At 33.4% G+C, this 17,492-nt stretch overlaps 1 protein-coding gene across 4 annotated transcripts in view; it reads left to right on the top strand.

Annotated features, from left to right (window-relative positions):
• The window catches only part of ADAD1 (adenosine deaminase domain containing 1), a 120,859-nt gene that overhangs the window by 43,422 nt on the left and 59,945 nt on the right, over positions 1–17,492 (top strand). For 2 of the 4 annotated variants that reach the window (XM_043569050.1, XM_043569057.1), the window contains exons 11-12: positions 3,166–3,298; positions 12,546–12,651. In XM_043569050.1, coding sequence (XP_043424985.1) covers positions 3,166–3,298; positions 12,546–12,651 — 239 coding nt within the window. Of the gene's footprint in view, positions 1–3,165; positions 3,299–12,545; positions 12,660–17,492 lie in introns of those variants that run through there. The other 2 variants (XM_043569063.1, XM_043569066.1) reach the window with 2 other exon arrangements.

The raw sequence follows: 17,492 nt of genomic DNA, 5'->3' as shown, positions 1-17,492 counted from the left end.
ATCTTTTACTGAAAACAGAAAATAATGCAACAAGACTAAAATCAATAAATATAAAATGAGCCTAATTCTTTTATTGTAGCTAAATCCTTGCCAGTGATTACAAATGGAGAGAGCAGATGTAATCTAAATATTAGACAAAGTATAGTTCAACCTCAAAGCATTACGTAAGGCAAAGGATACTTTATCATTGAAAGGTATAATTTACAAGGAAGACAAAAACAGTTAATGGATATCTATACAACAAATAACATAGTATCAAGGTTCATATAGCAGAAGTTACAGAAAAAGGAGGAAAAATTAAGATCCACCACTAGTTGAGACCATAATTGACCTCTTTCATTAGCAAATAGACAATAAGCAAGGATATAGTGGTTTTTAATAACAAAAAGATAGATTTGCTTAACTTATGAAAAAACTTTGCACCATAAAAATGTAAAATATACCTACTTTTCAAGAACCTGTAGAATATTGAAAAAAATTCATCCTGTGTTAGGCCACAAAGAAAATTTCAAATTCTAAAAGAAGCAATGTGTAGATAGTATTTGTAATATAGTAAATCTATAAATACTAAAATCAGGATACTAGAAATTTATTGGGAAAAATACTCTTAACTTTTGGCTCAAAGAGGAAATGTAAAATGAAACTTCAGACAATTTAGAATACAAGGATATTGAAAGCATTTCATGTAAGAACTTGTAGGATATAGCTAAAGCAAAGCTGAATAGAAAATCAGTACTTTAGGGGCGCCTGGGTGGCGCAGTCGGTTAAGCGTCCGACTTCAGCCAGGTCACGGTCTCGCGGTCCGGGAGTTCGAGCCCCGCGTCAGGCTCTGGGCTGATGGCTCAGAGCCTGGAGCCAGTTTCCGATTCTGTGTCTCCCTCTCTCTCTGCCCCTCCCCTGTTCATGCTCTGTCTCTCTCTGTCCCAAAAATAAATAAACGTTGAAAAAAAAAATTAAGAAAATCAGTACTTTAAATGCTTATATCAACAAATAATGGAAATCAAGCAGAATGAAAAAAATAAATAAAAGAAATGTAAATTAAAGAGCTAGAGCACAAACAAGTTGTAAGTAATCATAAAAAGCTGATTCTGGTAAATGTCATTTATCAATCTCATTTAACAAAAAGGGAGTAATTAACAAAAATAGAAGATTGAAAGAATCCTAAAAACTTCTTTGGTCAACCATGTAAATATATTTGAAAATCTCGTGAAATGCATACATTTCTAGGAAAAAATTATTTCTATAACTTGTACAGAAGAGGGAAAAATCTAAACACTGTTTTCATAATAAAAGTTATCAAGAAGATGCCCTAACTGTTCTCAAAGAAGGCACCATTCTGCGGTGGTTCAGAGGAATTTTTTAAATCTTAAATAGTAGACATTTCCAGTGCTGTCTAAAGATAGAAAACTTCAAAATCCTTTTATGAAGCAGGTATACCACTGTACTTAAATAGGATAGAAGATTGATGCCCTCCCCTCACAAAAGTTACAGACTAAACTTTCTTTTTTATCTGAGCAAAATTTATGTATAAAATATTAGGAAGCAGAATGTAGTAGTATATTAAAAATATATATATATTTTATACAGCAATACCAATTGGTATTTTTTCTAGGAATTTGAGGATAGTACTAACATAATAGAAATAATACCACATTAGAAATTCTTATTAAAATAATTTGTCATAATAATTGATCTAGGGAAATACCCCAAATATTCCTCTCTATAAATTCTAAGGAGGCACATAATACAGATATTCAACTATCTAGATAAAGATAATAAAAAAGGAATATTTTGATACTTTTGTTAAAGGTAAAATGTGTCTTTATTAGAAGTATCATCATGATTGATGAGGAAATCTCAGAAGCATTTCCACTAACATCCAGAACAAGACATTATTGTTTACTGTTACTGCTATTTAATCTTTTACTGAAAGCATTTGGACAAGAGAAAGAAGTGAGAGGCTATAAAATATTGAAAAGAAGGAGGTAAAATTACCTTTATTTGCATATGGTATCATTTATACCTGAAAAGCTGAAGAATCATTGGAAAAAACTACAACAAAAGGTTATCTTGGTGAAAATATTAATAAAGATTCACACAACAGATTTCATACACCAGAGGGTATGTTAACTACTGCTGTATATAAACTACCTCAAAACTTAAAATAACCAGTTATTACTGCTCACAAGTTTTTAGGTCACCTGAGCTGGATTTGGTTAGACTCCCTCATTCATCTGGAGTTAGCTCTAGGTCAATTGAAAGTCAATTTGGCTGATCTTAGAGGGATGACGGGACTCTGGTCCATATGTTATCTCAATCTCTTGTAGATTAGTCCCAGCTGGCTCATTTGGCAGAGGATTCCCTAGAGAATGAGAACACAAACCTATGAGGCCCAGGCTCAGAACTGACACACAATCTATTCTGTTCAAAATAAGTCACAAAGCTAGACCAAATTCAAGGGGAGGAGAAATTAACCACAGTTATTGAGAGGAGAATTTGAAAAGTCACATTATAAAGAGCATGAACACAGGGAGGAAGAAAGGATTTGGGCAATTTTTGTAATCACAAGAACAGCTAATGTGAGAAGATACAACGAAGAGAGAGTTACAATAGCAAAAACTTTCATAGTCTGTGGACCCACTTTTATTAGAAACAAAAAATATATCTACATGCACGTATGCAAATATGGGAGGTCATGAGAAGGGGTGTAGATATTTTACTTTTTAGTGAGTTAAATTTACATACAGTGAAATGCACTGCACAGTTTCATGATTTTTGATATTTGTATATACCTGTGTAACCATCACTCCAAAGTGCAGGACATTTTCATCAGTTCCAGAAAATATTTCTCTGCTTTTTTCCAGTCAATTTTGGTAAAACCGTTGTTTTAATTTGGATCAAAATAGATTAATTTTGCTTCAAACAATAAAATGCTCCAATGTCCATCTTCTTTAATTTTTAATGCAACACTATAGTAACTAAAACTGCAATTTAATAAAAAGAAATAAGCTTCAGAAAATAATTAAATATTCGGAACAATTTTCATGTAAATTGCATTGTACATAACTGAGAAAAATATTTGTAGATTCTGTGTTGATTTTACTCTCTACAGTGTCAACATATATCCTTGAATAATGATGAATGTTTCATTCCTTCCTACTTTAGTTCCCCATTTAAAAGTGGTGTGTCAATGGCAAGTCGGCTTTGTAAAGCTGCAATGTTAAGTCGATTTAACCTGCTTGCCAAAGAAGCTAAAAAAGAAGATTTACTTGAAGCTAGTACATACCATGCAGCAAAGGTAAGTCCTTCAAGGAATGAAAATGATTATAGAAATCAAATTTAAGACAACAAAAATGTAATTTGATGATGATACACAGCAGAAGTTGGTTGAATAGTACCTGACTATAAGGTATTGCCATGTACTGGTAAAATTCATTTTTAAATGACTATGCCAGAAATTGGATGTGTAAATGAGTGTTGCCAGTTAAAGTAGTGACCTTAGTTGATAGGTACATACTTTGATGATATCAGTCAAAACCTGCTTTCATATCCAGAGAAACAAAATGGTAATGAATTTTTTTTCTGTAGGTATTAACTGTGTTAACTTTAAAGGTTACATATTTTAAAATAATACATTAAAATACCCATATAAATTAATTTTCCTATTTCAAAGTTGTGAAATAGCTTTAATTTCAGCATGTGACTTGGACCCGATTAGGTTGGTGATTCACAGAGCCTTTTTCTCTCTTTAAAAATATTCTGTTTTTAGTATTACAAATGTAACGTATAGAGAATTTGCCAATTTTTTTAAATACAAAGGAAAAATACTACTTGTAATCATTCCTACTCTTCAAATTATAATGTTCTTAATCTTTTATAAGATTAAGAGCTATTGCATGTTATAAGCACATTATTTCAGTTTTTGTCACCTGTGTCATGCATATATATGTGTGTGTGTGTGTGTGTGTGTGTGTATTTACATAAATTTTAAAATATTAAGTTCATACTGGATGTTTTTGAATCTGCTTTTTTCATTCGGAATAGTCTGACATGAACCATGTTATCATAATATGACATACCCATCACATTAAGTTTAATAACATCAAGTTATTAAATACAGATTGTTTCTGATGGCCTAATTCAGTTAATAATCTAGTATTGTATGAAAGTCCCTTAATTTCACCAATATCTTAATGCTCACACTATAAATCCCCACCTGTGAAACAAATTATAATAACTACAGATTTGTGGGTATGTATACACATTTTTAAGTATAAAGTCTTATCTACACAATTTTTGGGTTTGGTGGCAAGAAGAAATTGCAGATCATTTTTATAAAAGAAAGTATGAAACTGGACAAAATTCTCAAAAAACCACCTTTCACAACTCTGGGAATTGAAGACAGAAAAACAGCAGAAAGTGTATATTCTTGAAAAACTGCTAGAACTTTGGATAAGAATAACAGGAGTTTGTGGTGCCTTCACCCAGAGCTGTTCCTCTTCTTTCTCCCTCCCCTCTGCTAGTTTGAATGGCAAAACCCGTAGTTTTTACTAGAGGGAGGATGCCACTGGAAGTAGTAGATCTGCTACTTAAGAGTGGACTTGATTTGGTGCAGGGGGTGAAAATTTGAGGCTTTTTCAGCTAAAAGTGACAAACCTAGTAACAAACAGATGAGGAAAATCAACAATTTTTCTGGCCCAAGATTGCAGTCCTGGTTGGGGCAAGTGATGCACCAACTAATAACTTAATAGGTAGGCTTTGGAAATGAAAGAGTCATAGAAGAGCTGAGATAAATTCTCCATATATCCTTGGCTGAATGAGAAACTGCACTTGTGCAGGGAAGATCCCAGAGAACCCAGTAAAGAGTGAAAGTGTAAAAGAGAACTGGCTATGGTATTAAATTCAGTAGTCCCTCCTTATGCATGGGGGATACTTCCAGTAACCCCAGTGGATGCCTAAAATGGCAGATAGTACTGAACCCTATATATACTGTTGTTTTCTTATACATACATACCTGTGATAAAGTGTTTTATAAATTAGGCACAATAAGAGATTAACAACAATAATATTAAATAGAACAATTATAATATACTGTAATAAAAGTTGTGTGGTCTCTTTCTCAAAATATTTTTTGTGCTGTACTCACCTTTCTTTTTCTTGTGAAATGATAAAATGCTTATGTGATGAAATGAAGTAAGGTGAATGATGTAGGCATTGTGACATAGCATGAAGGCTACTACTGACCTCCTGATACCTCAGAAGGAGGATCATCTGCTTCCGGAACACGGTTAACTGCTGGTAACTGAAACCAGGGAAAGCAAAACCATGGATAAGGTGGGGGGAACTGTGGACATAATCTCTCTCTCTCTCTCACACACACACACACACACAAATTGATCAGAAGAATGTAGATGCCTTGTAGGTTTAAGGTGTTTGAGCAGTATCAACTGAAATCATTTGTTTATCATTAAGTTATGTAGATAGAGGGTAAGCATTCAGAAGCCAGGCTAAAACACAAATATAAGAATAAAAAAACTTGGGAGAGATAGCAGCAGTTGCACACCATGTAGCAAACAGATGTCACAATTTAAGCAAGGTAAATTTAAAAAAAAAAACTTTAGAAAAACTAAAACTATATCCAGATTTGCTACAATATATTATTTAAAAAGTTTAAGTTTAAGCCAAAAGTTCTGGGATATGTAAAAAAAACACAAAAGTGAAACCTATACTCAGGAAAAAATAACAGTCCATAGAAACTGATTTTGTTGAGTTTAGCAAATGTTGAGTATAGCAAACTTCAAAGTAGCTATTATAAATATGTTTGGGGAATTAATGGAAAATATAAGTGTATTAATAAATAGGCAATCTCAGTGGAGAAATAGAAATGATAAAACAACAAATAAAAATTCCAGAATTGAAATAATATGTAATAAATGAAAAATTATTTAGATGGGCTCAACAGTACATTTGAGATGACAGATAAAAATCAATAAACTTTGAAGATAATAGAAAGTTTTTTTGAAAGAATGAAAACAAATGGAAGAATGAAAAACAGCATCAGAGATCTGTGGAAAAATATTAAGCTCACCAACATATGTGTATTAGGAATCTCAGAGGGAAAGAAATAAAAAGGGCTGGGAAAAATATTTGAAGAAATAATTACTGAAAAAATCCCCAAACTGGATGAAAAACATTAACAGATCCAGGAAACTCAGCAGACTCCCAAGAAAGGAAAAACTATTTTAAAAGATCCATGCCCTCTAAATCCAACCATAAGTCAGAGAAAGACAAATATCATATGATTTCACTCATATGTGGAATTTATGAAGCAAGACAAATGAACAAAATAAAAAGACAGACTCTTAAATATAGAGAACAAACCAATGGTTGCCAGAGAAAAGGTGGGTGGGGATGGGTCGAAAAAGTAAGGGGATTAAGATTTATCTAATGATGAACACTGAGTAATGTATAGAATTGTTGAATCACTATATTGCACACCTGAAACTAATATAACACTGTAATTGGAATTTTAAAAATAAAATTTTAAAAAAGATTCATATCTAGATATGTCATATTCAGACTGCTTAAGACGAAGACAAAGAGAAAATCTTGAAAACCGCAAAAGAAAAAAGTTGCCAACCAAAGAGCAGTACATCTAAAGGCTGATTCCTCATTAGCAACAATGGAGGGCAACCTAAAATAACCAGAACAGTCTTGAATAAGAATAGAGTTTGACAGTTCACACTTCCTGATTTCAAAGCTTACCAGAAAGTCACAGTAATCAAGACAGTGTAATACTGGCATAAGGATAAACATATAGATCAATAGGATATAATTGATAGTTGAGAAATAAATCCTGGCATTTATGGTCAGTTGATTTTTAACAAGAGCACCAAGATAATTCAGTGGGAAAAAAATTGTCTTTTTGGCAAATAGTCTTGGGACAACTTGAAATCTACATGGAAAAGAATGAACTTGGACCTCTACCTCACACTATATACAAAAATTAACTCAAAATGGATGATCTATGTAAGAGTTAAAACTACAAAACTCTTAGGAGAAAACATAGAAGAAAATATGTGTATTCTTAAGTTAGAGAAAGGTTTCTTAGATCTACCAAAAATATCCATAAGAGAAAAAATTTGTATTTTAGACTTTATTATAATAACAACTTTTGCATTTCAAGAATTATTAAGAAAATGAAAGGGCAAGCTACATACTAGCAGAAAATATTTGTGAATTATATACCTGATAAGGGACTTGTGTCTACAATATACAAAGAAGCCTTGCAACTCAATAATAGATGACTCCTCTATAAAAAGTTTAAATAGACATTTCTATAAAGAAGATAAATGAATGGCCAATAAGAATATGAAAAGATGTTCAGCATCATTAATCATTAGGGAAATGTAAATGAAAACCACGGTGGTTTGCTGCTTTACATATACTAGGATATATCTATAGTAAAAAAGACACTAATTAGCAAGTGTTGGCAAGGATGTGAAGAAATTGGAATCATCACACATTGCTGGTAGGAATGTAAAATGCAGCTCCTTTGGGAAATAATTTAACAGTTCCTCAAAAAGTTAAATACAGAGTTAGCATGTAGCCCAGGAATTCCCCACCTAGATATATGTGTAAGAGAATTGAAAACATATATTCACAGAAAAACGTGTATATGAATGTTCATAGCAGCAGTGCTCATAATGTACAAAAGGTGGAAACAACCCAAATGTTCATCAGCTGATGAATGGATAAACAAAATGTGGCATATCTCTTTAATCATCCATAAGCAACATGGATCAATCTTGAAAACATGATATTAAATGAAAGAAGCCAGACACAAAGGCCACAGATAATATGATTCCATTTATATGAAAATAGTCAAATTCATAGAGACAGTGGATTAGTGGGTGGGGAGGAGAGAATAAGGATTGACTATTAATGGGTATAGGATTCCTTTTTAGAGTGATGAAAAATTTCTGGAATCCGTGGTAATGGTTGTACAACTTCGTGAATGTACTGAAAGTCATTGAAACATACGCTTTAAAAGAGTGAGTTTTATGATACATGAATTACATCTTAAAGCTGTTAGAAAAGAAATAATGGAGACCAGAATGCAGTGAAATGCAGTGAAAAGTGCTGAAAGAAAAACGTAGCAACCAAGAATTCTATAGAATTACAGCAAAATAATTCTTCAAAAATAAAAGCTATGGCATTTATAATTATATAACAATTGTATGTGTTAGTAACAACAGAACTCCAAAATATATAAGCAAAAACTGACAGTATTGAAAGGTGAAATAGATAATTCTACAATTATAGTAGGAGATTTTAATATTACTACTTTAGCAGTTGATAGAACAACTAGACAAAAATAAGACTATGTAGAAGGCTTAAATAAGAGTGCCAACCAAACTGGCCTATACAAAACACTCTACACAATGGTAGAATATATGTTCTTTTTAAGTACACATGGGACATTATCTAGTATAGGCAACAAAGCAAGTCTCAATAAGTTTAAAAGGATTAAAATCATGCAAAGTATGTTCTTACCACTTTGGAATTAAATTAGAGATCAACAATGGAATGAAATCTTAGAAGTTATACATTTGAGAATTATAACAACTTCTGAATAATCCAGGAGTCAAAGAAATTATAAGGCAAGTTAAATATCTTGAACTGGATGAAAATACAACATAATAAAATGTATGGAATATAAATCAAAGAAGTGGTTAGAAATTTATAGTTTAAACCCTTACATTAGAAAGGAAGAGAATTGTAAAAAAAAAAATGTTATTTGAGCTTCCACCTTGAGAAATTAGAAGAAGAGCAAATTAAAAGTAGGAGGGAGGAAATAATATAGTATGGAAATCAGAGAAATAGAAAACAAAAAAACAGAAAAACTCTGAAATCAAATGTTGGTACATTGAAAAAAATTGACATTGATAATCCTTTACAGTAACCAATAAGAGAGAACACAAGTGATCAAAATTTGTAATGAAAGAAAGGTCATCACTATAGACCACAAAGAGCTAAAATAATTGTAAGGGAATATCATGAACAAACTTTTGTCAAAAAATTAGACAAATTAGATGAACACATTCCTAGAAAGACAAAAACTATAAAACTTGACTAAAGAGAATATCCAAATTGAACTAAAGAAGTTGAGTTATTAAAATTGTTTTCCTAAGAAGAGAGACAAACCAAGAAATAGACTCTTATAGAGAACAAACTGATTATCACCAAAGGGGTTGGAGTGAGGGATGGGTTAAATAGGTGGTGGGGATTAGGGAGTGCACCTGTCTCCATGAGCACTTGGTGATGTATGGAATTGTTGAATTGCTATATCATATACCTGAAACTAATATAACACTGTATATTAATTGGAATTAAGATAAAAACTAAAAAAAAAATCTTTCCCTAAAGAATAGCAGAGTGAATTCTATCAAACATATATGCAAAAAAAGAAAAAAGAAAGAAAAATACAAATCCTACAAAAACTCTTTCATGAAATGGAGGAGAGAACACTCGCCAACTCCTTTTATGAGGTCACTATAACCCTGATACTGAAACTGGATAAAAACATCACAAAAAATGAAGACTACAAACCAGTATCTCTTAGGAACATAAATGCAGAATTAAGATATTGGCAGACTAAGTCCAGCAACCCATAAAAAGGATTATACACCATCACAAAGGAGGTTTATTCCAGGAATGCAAGGTTGATTTAGTATCAGAAAATTATTTGATGTAATAGATTCATGTTTAAAACACACATAATTTGGGGCGCCTGGGTGGCGCAGTCGGTTAAGCGTCCGACTTCAGCCAGGTCACAATCTCGCGGTCCGCGAGTTCGAGCCCCGCGTCGGGCTCTGGGCTCAGAGCCTGGAGCCTGTTTCCGATTCTGTGTCTCCCTCTCTCTCTGCCCCTCCCCCGTTCATGCTCTGTCTCTCTGTCCCAAAAATAAATAAACGTTGAAAAAAAAATTAAAAAAAAAAAACACATAATTACCTCAAAAGATGTACAATATGTATTTGACAAAATGAACAGCTGATGTTCATGATAGAAACACTAAGAAATAGAAGTAAACTTCCTCAAATTAAAAACCTACCATTGACATCATGCTTAGTGGTGAAAAAGAATACTTTTCTCCCTACCTTCCCAAGATTATGGAAGAAAACAAGAACGTCTGCTGTCATCATTTCTGTTCCACATTATTCTGTAGGTCCTAGCAAGTGCAGCAAGTCAAGAAAAAGAAGTAAAACCCATCGAGACTGGAAGGGAGAAGAAAAACTGTTCTTATTTGTAAATGATATAATCTTGTATGTAAAATATCCTGTGGAATCTACCAAAACAAACAATTATATGATGTGTAAATTTAGTACACAGTATAAGGACAGTGTAGAAAAATAAGCTGTGTGTTTTTGTACTAGGAATGAACACTCTAAAATTAAAATTGGGAGAACTGTTGGGGCGCCTGCGTGGTTAAGCATCCGTCCAACTTTGGCTCAGGTCATGATCTCACGGTTCATGAGTTTGCGCCCCACATTGGGCTCTGTGCTGACAGCTCAGCATCTAACGCCTGCTTTGGATTCTGTGTCTCCCTCCCCTGCTCACACTCTGTCTCTCTTGGTCTCTCAAAAATAAATAAATGTTTAAAAAAATTAGAAAAAAATTAGGAAAACTGTTTCATCTAAAATAATACAAAATATACTTAGCAGTGAATTTAACAAAGTAAGTGCAAGATCTGTACACTGAGAATGATGATGTTGCTGAGAGTAATTAAAGAAGACATAATTCTGGGGCTCCAGAATTAAAAACTTGCTTTTCGAAAGTCATCATTAAGAAAATGAAAATACAAGCCATATAGTGAAAGAAAATACTGGCAAATCATACATCTGATGAAAGGTCTTGGATCTGTGATACACAGTGAACTCTTTACAACTTAGTATTAACAGGGCAAACAACCCAGTTTTTTTTTTTTTAATTTTGGGGGGTATTTTTTAGAGACCAAGCAGAGGAGAGTGGCAGAACGGGGGAGAGAAAGGGAGATCCTTTTTTTTTTTTTTAATGTTTATTATTGAAAGAGACTGCATGCAGGCAGGGGAGGGGCAGAAAGAAAGGGGTACAGAGGATCTGAAGGGGGCTTCATGCTGACAGCAGCATAATGCTGGGCTCAAGCTCACAAACCTAAACTGTGAGATGGCAACCTGAGCCGAAAGTGGATGCTCAACCACCTGAGCCACCCAAGAGCCCTAGGAAGGAGACTCTTAGGCAGGCTCCATGCCCAGTGCAGAGCCCAACATGGGGCTTGATCCCACGACCCTGGGATCATGACCTAGCTGAAATCAAGAATCAGATGCCCAACTGACTGAGCCACCCTGGCATTCCAACCCAGTGCATATATAGCAAAGAATATAGCCTAGTACACAGATAAAAGATGCTCAGCTTCACTGGTCATTAGGGAGATGCAAAATCAGACCACAGTTTGATACTGTAGCACATCCACTAAAATACAAAATAAATACTAGGTATTGTTGCAGAGAAACTGGAGACCTCTTACACTGCCAATGAGAATGTAAAATAGTACAGTCACACTGGAAAACATTTTGACTGTTTCTTGCAAAGGTAAACTTAGAGTTAACCATGTGATCCAGCACTTCCACTAGTTATCTGTCCAGGAGAAACAAAAACTTACACCCACATAAGACTTGTACATAAATGTTTACAGCAGCATTATTCATGATAGGCAAAAACTGGAAACATTCAAATGTTTATCAGCTTGTGAATGCATATACAATTTGATAAACCCATATTATGGAATCCTAATCAGCAATAAAACAGAACCAACTGTAAATACATGAAACAACATGAATTAATCTGAAAACATGGTAACTGAAAGAAGCGTGACACAAAAGAGTTCATATTGTGTTAATTACATTTTATGAAATTTCTAGAAAAACCAAAACTTTAAATACAAACTAGATAGATTCATGGTTGGCTGGCGCTGGGAATACAGATTGACTGCAAATGAGCACAGTGGAACTTTTCGCAGATGATGGGATTGTTTTACCACTGGACTATAAGATGGTTGCATGCCTGTATAAATTTACAAAAAATCATCATAACTGTATACTTGCAGTGACTCCATTTATGGTATGTAAATTATACTTCAGTAAAGCTTTTTTAAAAGTTCATCAATATGTTCATTTATAAAAAATTAAAGGAAATAAACCAAAATAATAATGGTGGTTATCTATAGTTTGGGGAATACAGGTGGTTTTTATTTTCTTTTTAATATTTTCTCTACTTTTCAAGTTTTCTGTAATGAGTACGATTATTTTAATAAAAAATGTTTAAAAGATGTCTTTAAGGAGTGTTGGAAAGGAAAATGTTTAGTTTCAAAAATAACGAGAAAAATAGGAATGCAAAAACATTTTCAGTAGTTTTTAAAATGTCAAAGAAACAAGATTAGGGCTACTTACTTTTCATAAGCCAAATTCTGCCTATATCCCATAATTCAATTTTTTTTCTTTCTATAGTGTATGTCTGGATCCTATCAAGAAGCTAAAACTCTGTTGAAATCCTACTTGCAGCAACATGGCTATGGCTCCTGGATTGTGAAATCTCCCTGTATAGAGCAATTTAGTATGTGATTTAGGCAATCCATTGTCATATTAAAAATCTTTTATTTTTTGGTGTCTTTGACTAGTAAAAATATTTAAAAATTTTTGGTGGATTTCAGCTTTCAAAACCAGAGTCTTTGCAAAAGCAATGTCCAGAGATTGCTTGAAAATAATAATTTACATGAAAGCATTGGGGTTCTTAACTTTTTTTTTAATTTTGGAAAAATTACTACCTGATTAATTATGCAGCCATTTTGTATTTATTTTCACAGGCATTATAAGGCCATTACCCTTTTCATAGTTTAAAAGAAAATTCTATTTCTTTTAAGTTTTTGTTTTAAAGTTATCCATGTAGCAAATATATTCAACATTGTGACCTGGTATTTCACTCCTGTTGTTTCTTTTTCAATTAAAAATTAGAATACAGGAATACAAATAATAGTCCTTGCTCATTTGTTGATTAATTCAACAAACATTTGAGTGCCTAATATTTGCTAATCACCATGCTTGTGTAATAGTAAAAATCAGTAACTATCATTCCTCACATCAAAGAAGTTTATGAATGTAAACTGCACATATACATGCAGAAAAATATTAAGCATGTTAGAGAATAGTTTCATAAGTTATTCTGATTAATAGTATCATCATAAATACTTTAAATAAAGAGTGCCCATTTTCCAGCGTTCTGTAATTCCATCCAAATGTGATTTAATACTTTGTAATTTAGATAAGTAGGAATTTCTGATAATCAACCAAAGATTATTTAGCTTTACATTTATATTTGTTTATAATATGATTGGATCAAAAGGAAAAGTTTAGTTACCACCTGAGTTAGGATATCTGTCGTTAGTGAAATTGTGAGTTTGTTCTATAGTTCAACCTATTTCTTAGTTTCAGTCACAGATGAATTAAACATTATTGGTTCTCACACTCTGTTCCTCCTAGCTTGGATCTTTATAATCTCTGATGAGGTTGATAATGGTTTTTTTTAATTTGTTTTATCTATTCTAAAAATATCTTTTCAAGATTGCAGTTGATACCAGTAATTGTCATTCTTTGTTCAGAGATAGAAGCTTGATGGAAAAGACTCTAAACTGCCCTACATCAAAAGCAGCAATGCTTATTGCCTCTTTTATGTACTCTGTGTTATGATTATATAAGATACTTTGCTTGAAGAAAATCAGACTTCTAAATCCAAACTTATAAACTTCAATTTAAAAAATTTCTTCAAAAACTACTAAACTAGTTGCATCTAAGTCCTCTTATAGCTCTAAGGTTCTGTTATCTGAGATAAACATTAAAGGATAGATAAAAGTGAGAAGGCTGAAATGGAAGAGAGAATATATTCCAGTTGGAAATAATAAAACAAAGATTAGATGGGAAATGTTACAGTGTTTGCGCCTAGAGAATAGAACACTCGATGGAAAGTTGAGGGCTGAGTCTAGCAGATGTTCTGATTTGGGTAGACAGAAGGGAACCCTTGAAGGGTTTTGTGTAGGGAAGTGACATACATTAAGACACCATCCACAACATTTTTATGTTCACTTACTATGGAAATTTCTAAACATACGAAAATAGAATAGTAAGTGACTCCCATGTACCCATCACCCAGCTTCAATAATTATTAAAACATAGCAATCTTCTTTCATATATACTTCCCCAAGCTGGATTATGTTAGAACAAATACCAGACATATTATTTCTTTTTTTTTAAGTTTTAAATTACAGTTAACATACAGTGTAATATTAGTTTCAGGTGTACAACATAGTGAATTCATCACTTCCATATATCATCTGGCGCTCATCACAGCAAGTGCATTCCTTAATCCTTATCATCTATTTAACCACTCCCTTCTCCCCCCACCCATAACCATCAGTTTGTTCTCTAGTAAGAGGCTGTTTCTTGGTTTCTCTCTCTCATCTGAAAATACTTTCATGCACATCTGTGAAATATGAGAACTCTTTAATACACACATATGTGTATAACCACAATCCATTCAGCAGCACCTTAAAAATTAGTAGTAGTTCTCTAAATATCTCATAAGTGTTATATAAATTGTTGGAATCAAGATCAAAATTACATTATATTGGAATTTGTGTGTTAAATATCAATCTATAGATTTTCTCTCACTTTTTTTTCTTTTAATTTAGTCCTTGAAGAAACTGTTTTTAGTGGAGTTTGCCATAATCTCATTTTTGCTACTTACATCTCCATGATGTTATTTAATGTGTTCCTCTGTCTTATTTATTTCCTGAAATCAATGGTTAAATCTAGAGGCTTTCAAATAGAGGTTCGTTTTTTTGTTTGTTTGTTTGTTTTGTTTTGTTTGTTTTTTGTTTTAGCAACAATACTTCATAAGTAGTACTTACGAAGTAGTACTTCATCACAAGACACAATGTCTGGGTTCTTTTATTTTTGTGATATTAGCGGTCAGTGATCATTGCCTTATTTTGTTAGGGGTTGCAGAGTTTGATAATCACATTCTCTCATTAGCTGGAATGTTATTAAATGTTTGCTTATAAATGGTCTGATTACCTGTGGTGTACTTGATAAAAAAGCCTGGATTATTTCTCTGTCTTTATGTTTTTCAAATAGCAGGTTCCCTGTCATTTTTTAAAGTTCACCAATGAGAATTTTTTTCATTATCATTATGAATTTACATATTTGGGTTTCAGTCCTTAAAATTCATATTGATATTATTCTCTTGTGTTAGTAGAAGCCTATTCTAGGGGTGCCTGGGAGGCTCAGTCAGTTGAGTGTCCGACTTCAGCTCAGGTCATGATCTCATGGTTTATGGGTTTGAGCCCCGCATTGGGCTCTGTACTGACTGCTCAGAGCCTGGAGCCTGCTTCGGATGCTGTGCCTCCCTCTCTCTCTGCCCCTCCCCCGTTCACGCTTTGTCTCTCTCTCTCTCTCTCTCTCTCAATCTGTCTCTCAAAAATAAATAAAAGTGTTTTAAAAAAATTTCTTAAAAAGAAGCCTATTCTAAACCTCTCAGTGGTTTTATTCTAATTGATATTTCTAATGCTCTTTTAAGTAATATCATTTTGTATATTTTATTTCCTATTTGTTGCTGATATATAGACATAAAACTAGTTTTTTGTTTGTTTGTTTGTTTGTTTTTATGTTGGCCTTCTATCCAGTACCCTTGCTAAATTAATTCTAGTTGTTTAGAGCTTTTGGATTTTCTTCATACACAGTTGTGTCATATGTGAATAATGACAGATGTATTTCTTCTGTCCCAGTCTTTAACTTCAAATGTCTTTTTCTTGGTTTTTTGTACTGGCTGTAATTTCCTAGTACAATGTGAACAGAAGTAATGAGCGGTGTCCTTGTCTCATGTGAGAACCTTGTCATGTGTGTGCCTTTGTCTTCTGATCATGATCCCAATAGTCTTTGTGACCTTCTCTTAGAACAGAATGTTCTTGCCTCATCTTGTGCATTTGTTGCCCCATACTTGGAAATGGCCATTACTCTCTTAAAGAGCTCTATTTCCTTTTTGTAGAAAGTGGTTAGAGGGGCGCCTGGGTGGCTAAGCGTCGGACTTCAGCCAGGTCACAATCTCGCGGTCCGTGAGTTCGAGCCCCGCATCAGGCTCTGGGCTGATGGCTCGGAGCCTGGAGCCTGTTTCCGATTCTGTGTCTCCCTCTCTCTCTGCCCCTCCCCCGTTCATGCTCTGTCTCTCTCTGTCCCAAAAATAAAAATAAAAAACGTTGAAAAAAAAATTTAAAAAAAATAAATTAAAAAAAAAAAAAAGAAAGTGGTTAGAAATTATAATCTGGATGCTAAGGGTACCTATTAATACTGAGGTTTTTTTCCCCTCAAGGTCTTTTCAGAGAAAAATACCTTAGAAATATGTACATTAAGGTAAATAATATGTTTATTCGTTCCTATTGATTATTTTAGTTCAAATTCAGGTCCACAGAGTTTTTTTAATCAACCTCTTAAATCTTACATTTGTATCTCCTTCCTCTCACACCAAAATCCTGATTCCTACTGATAGCAATATAACTTCTTATTCACTTTTTTCTACAACTCATACATAGTAGTCTCAGAATAACAATACCAGCACTACCATCAATAGAATGATTGCTGAAAACAAATTTTTTTGATGTTATTTATTTTTGAGAGAGCACAAGCAGGGGAGGGTCGGAGAAAGAGGGAGACACAGAATATGAAGCAGGCTCCAGGCTCTGAGCTGTCAGCACAGAGCTCCATGCAGGGCTTGAACCCACGAACTGCAAGATCATGACCTGAGCCAAAGATGGACGCTTAACCAACTGAGCCACCCAGGTGCCCCTGATTGCTGAAAACAATTTAAAATTGTTTTTGTCCTCCGGACGTATTCTACCAGATATGTACAACCAGTTTGAACTTCTTTATGTGAGTTGTGCCTCCAGCCTATGACACACTTCAAATTATTCATTTAATTTAGCTCTTGATACTTAAAATTGAGATTTAAAAAATTATTATATAAAAATATAACAAATCTGTAATACATGCTATATGCAGAAACGTCTAGCATTTATCCCTGTTCCTTCCTGAGAGTGTGTGTGCATGTGTATGCCCTCTGTCTTTATATAAATACACATAAGTATAATAGATGTGTACACATATATACATGTACATATATATATATATACACATATATATATAATTATTAGGTTTTTCATTTATCCTTTATTTTCAATGCAATCACATACCTGCATAAACATATGAATAGACATTTGGGTTGTTTTCTATTCTTTTGCTATTATAACGTGTATTGTAGTGGCAGGTTTTTTAGGTTGTTCAGAATAGAAGAGCCTAAAAGGTCAGGAGGCCATGACAGTAGCCTAATAAGTAATAATGATTCTAGTCAGG

This window comes from Prionailurus bengalensis, chromosome B1 (genome assembly GCF_016509475.1).
Source record: "Prionailurus bengalensis isolate Pbe53 chromosome B1, Fcat_Pben_1.1_paternal_pri, whole genome shotgun sequence".
Lineage (NCBI taxonomy): Eukaryota > Metazoa > Chordata > Mammalia > Carnivora > Felidae > Prionailurus > Prionailurus bengalensis.
Note: the sequence above shows the minus strand (reverse complement) of the source record. Positions and strands in the feature narration are given on the sequence as shown.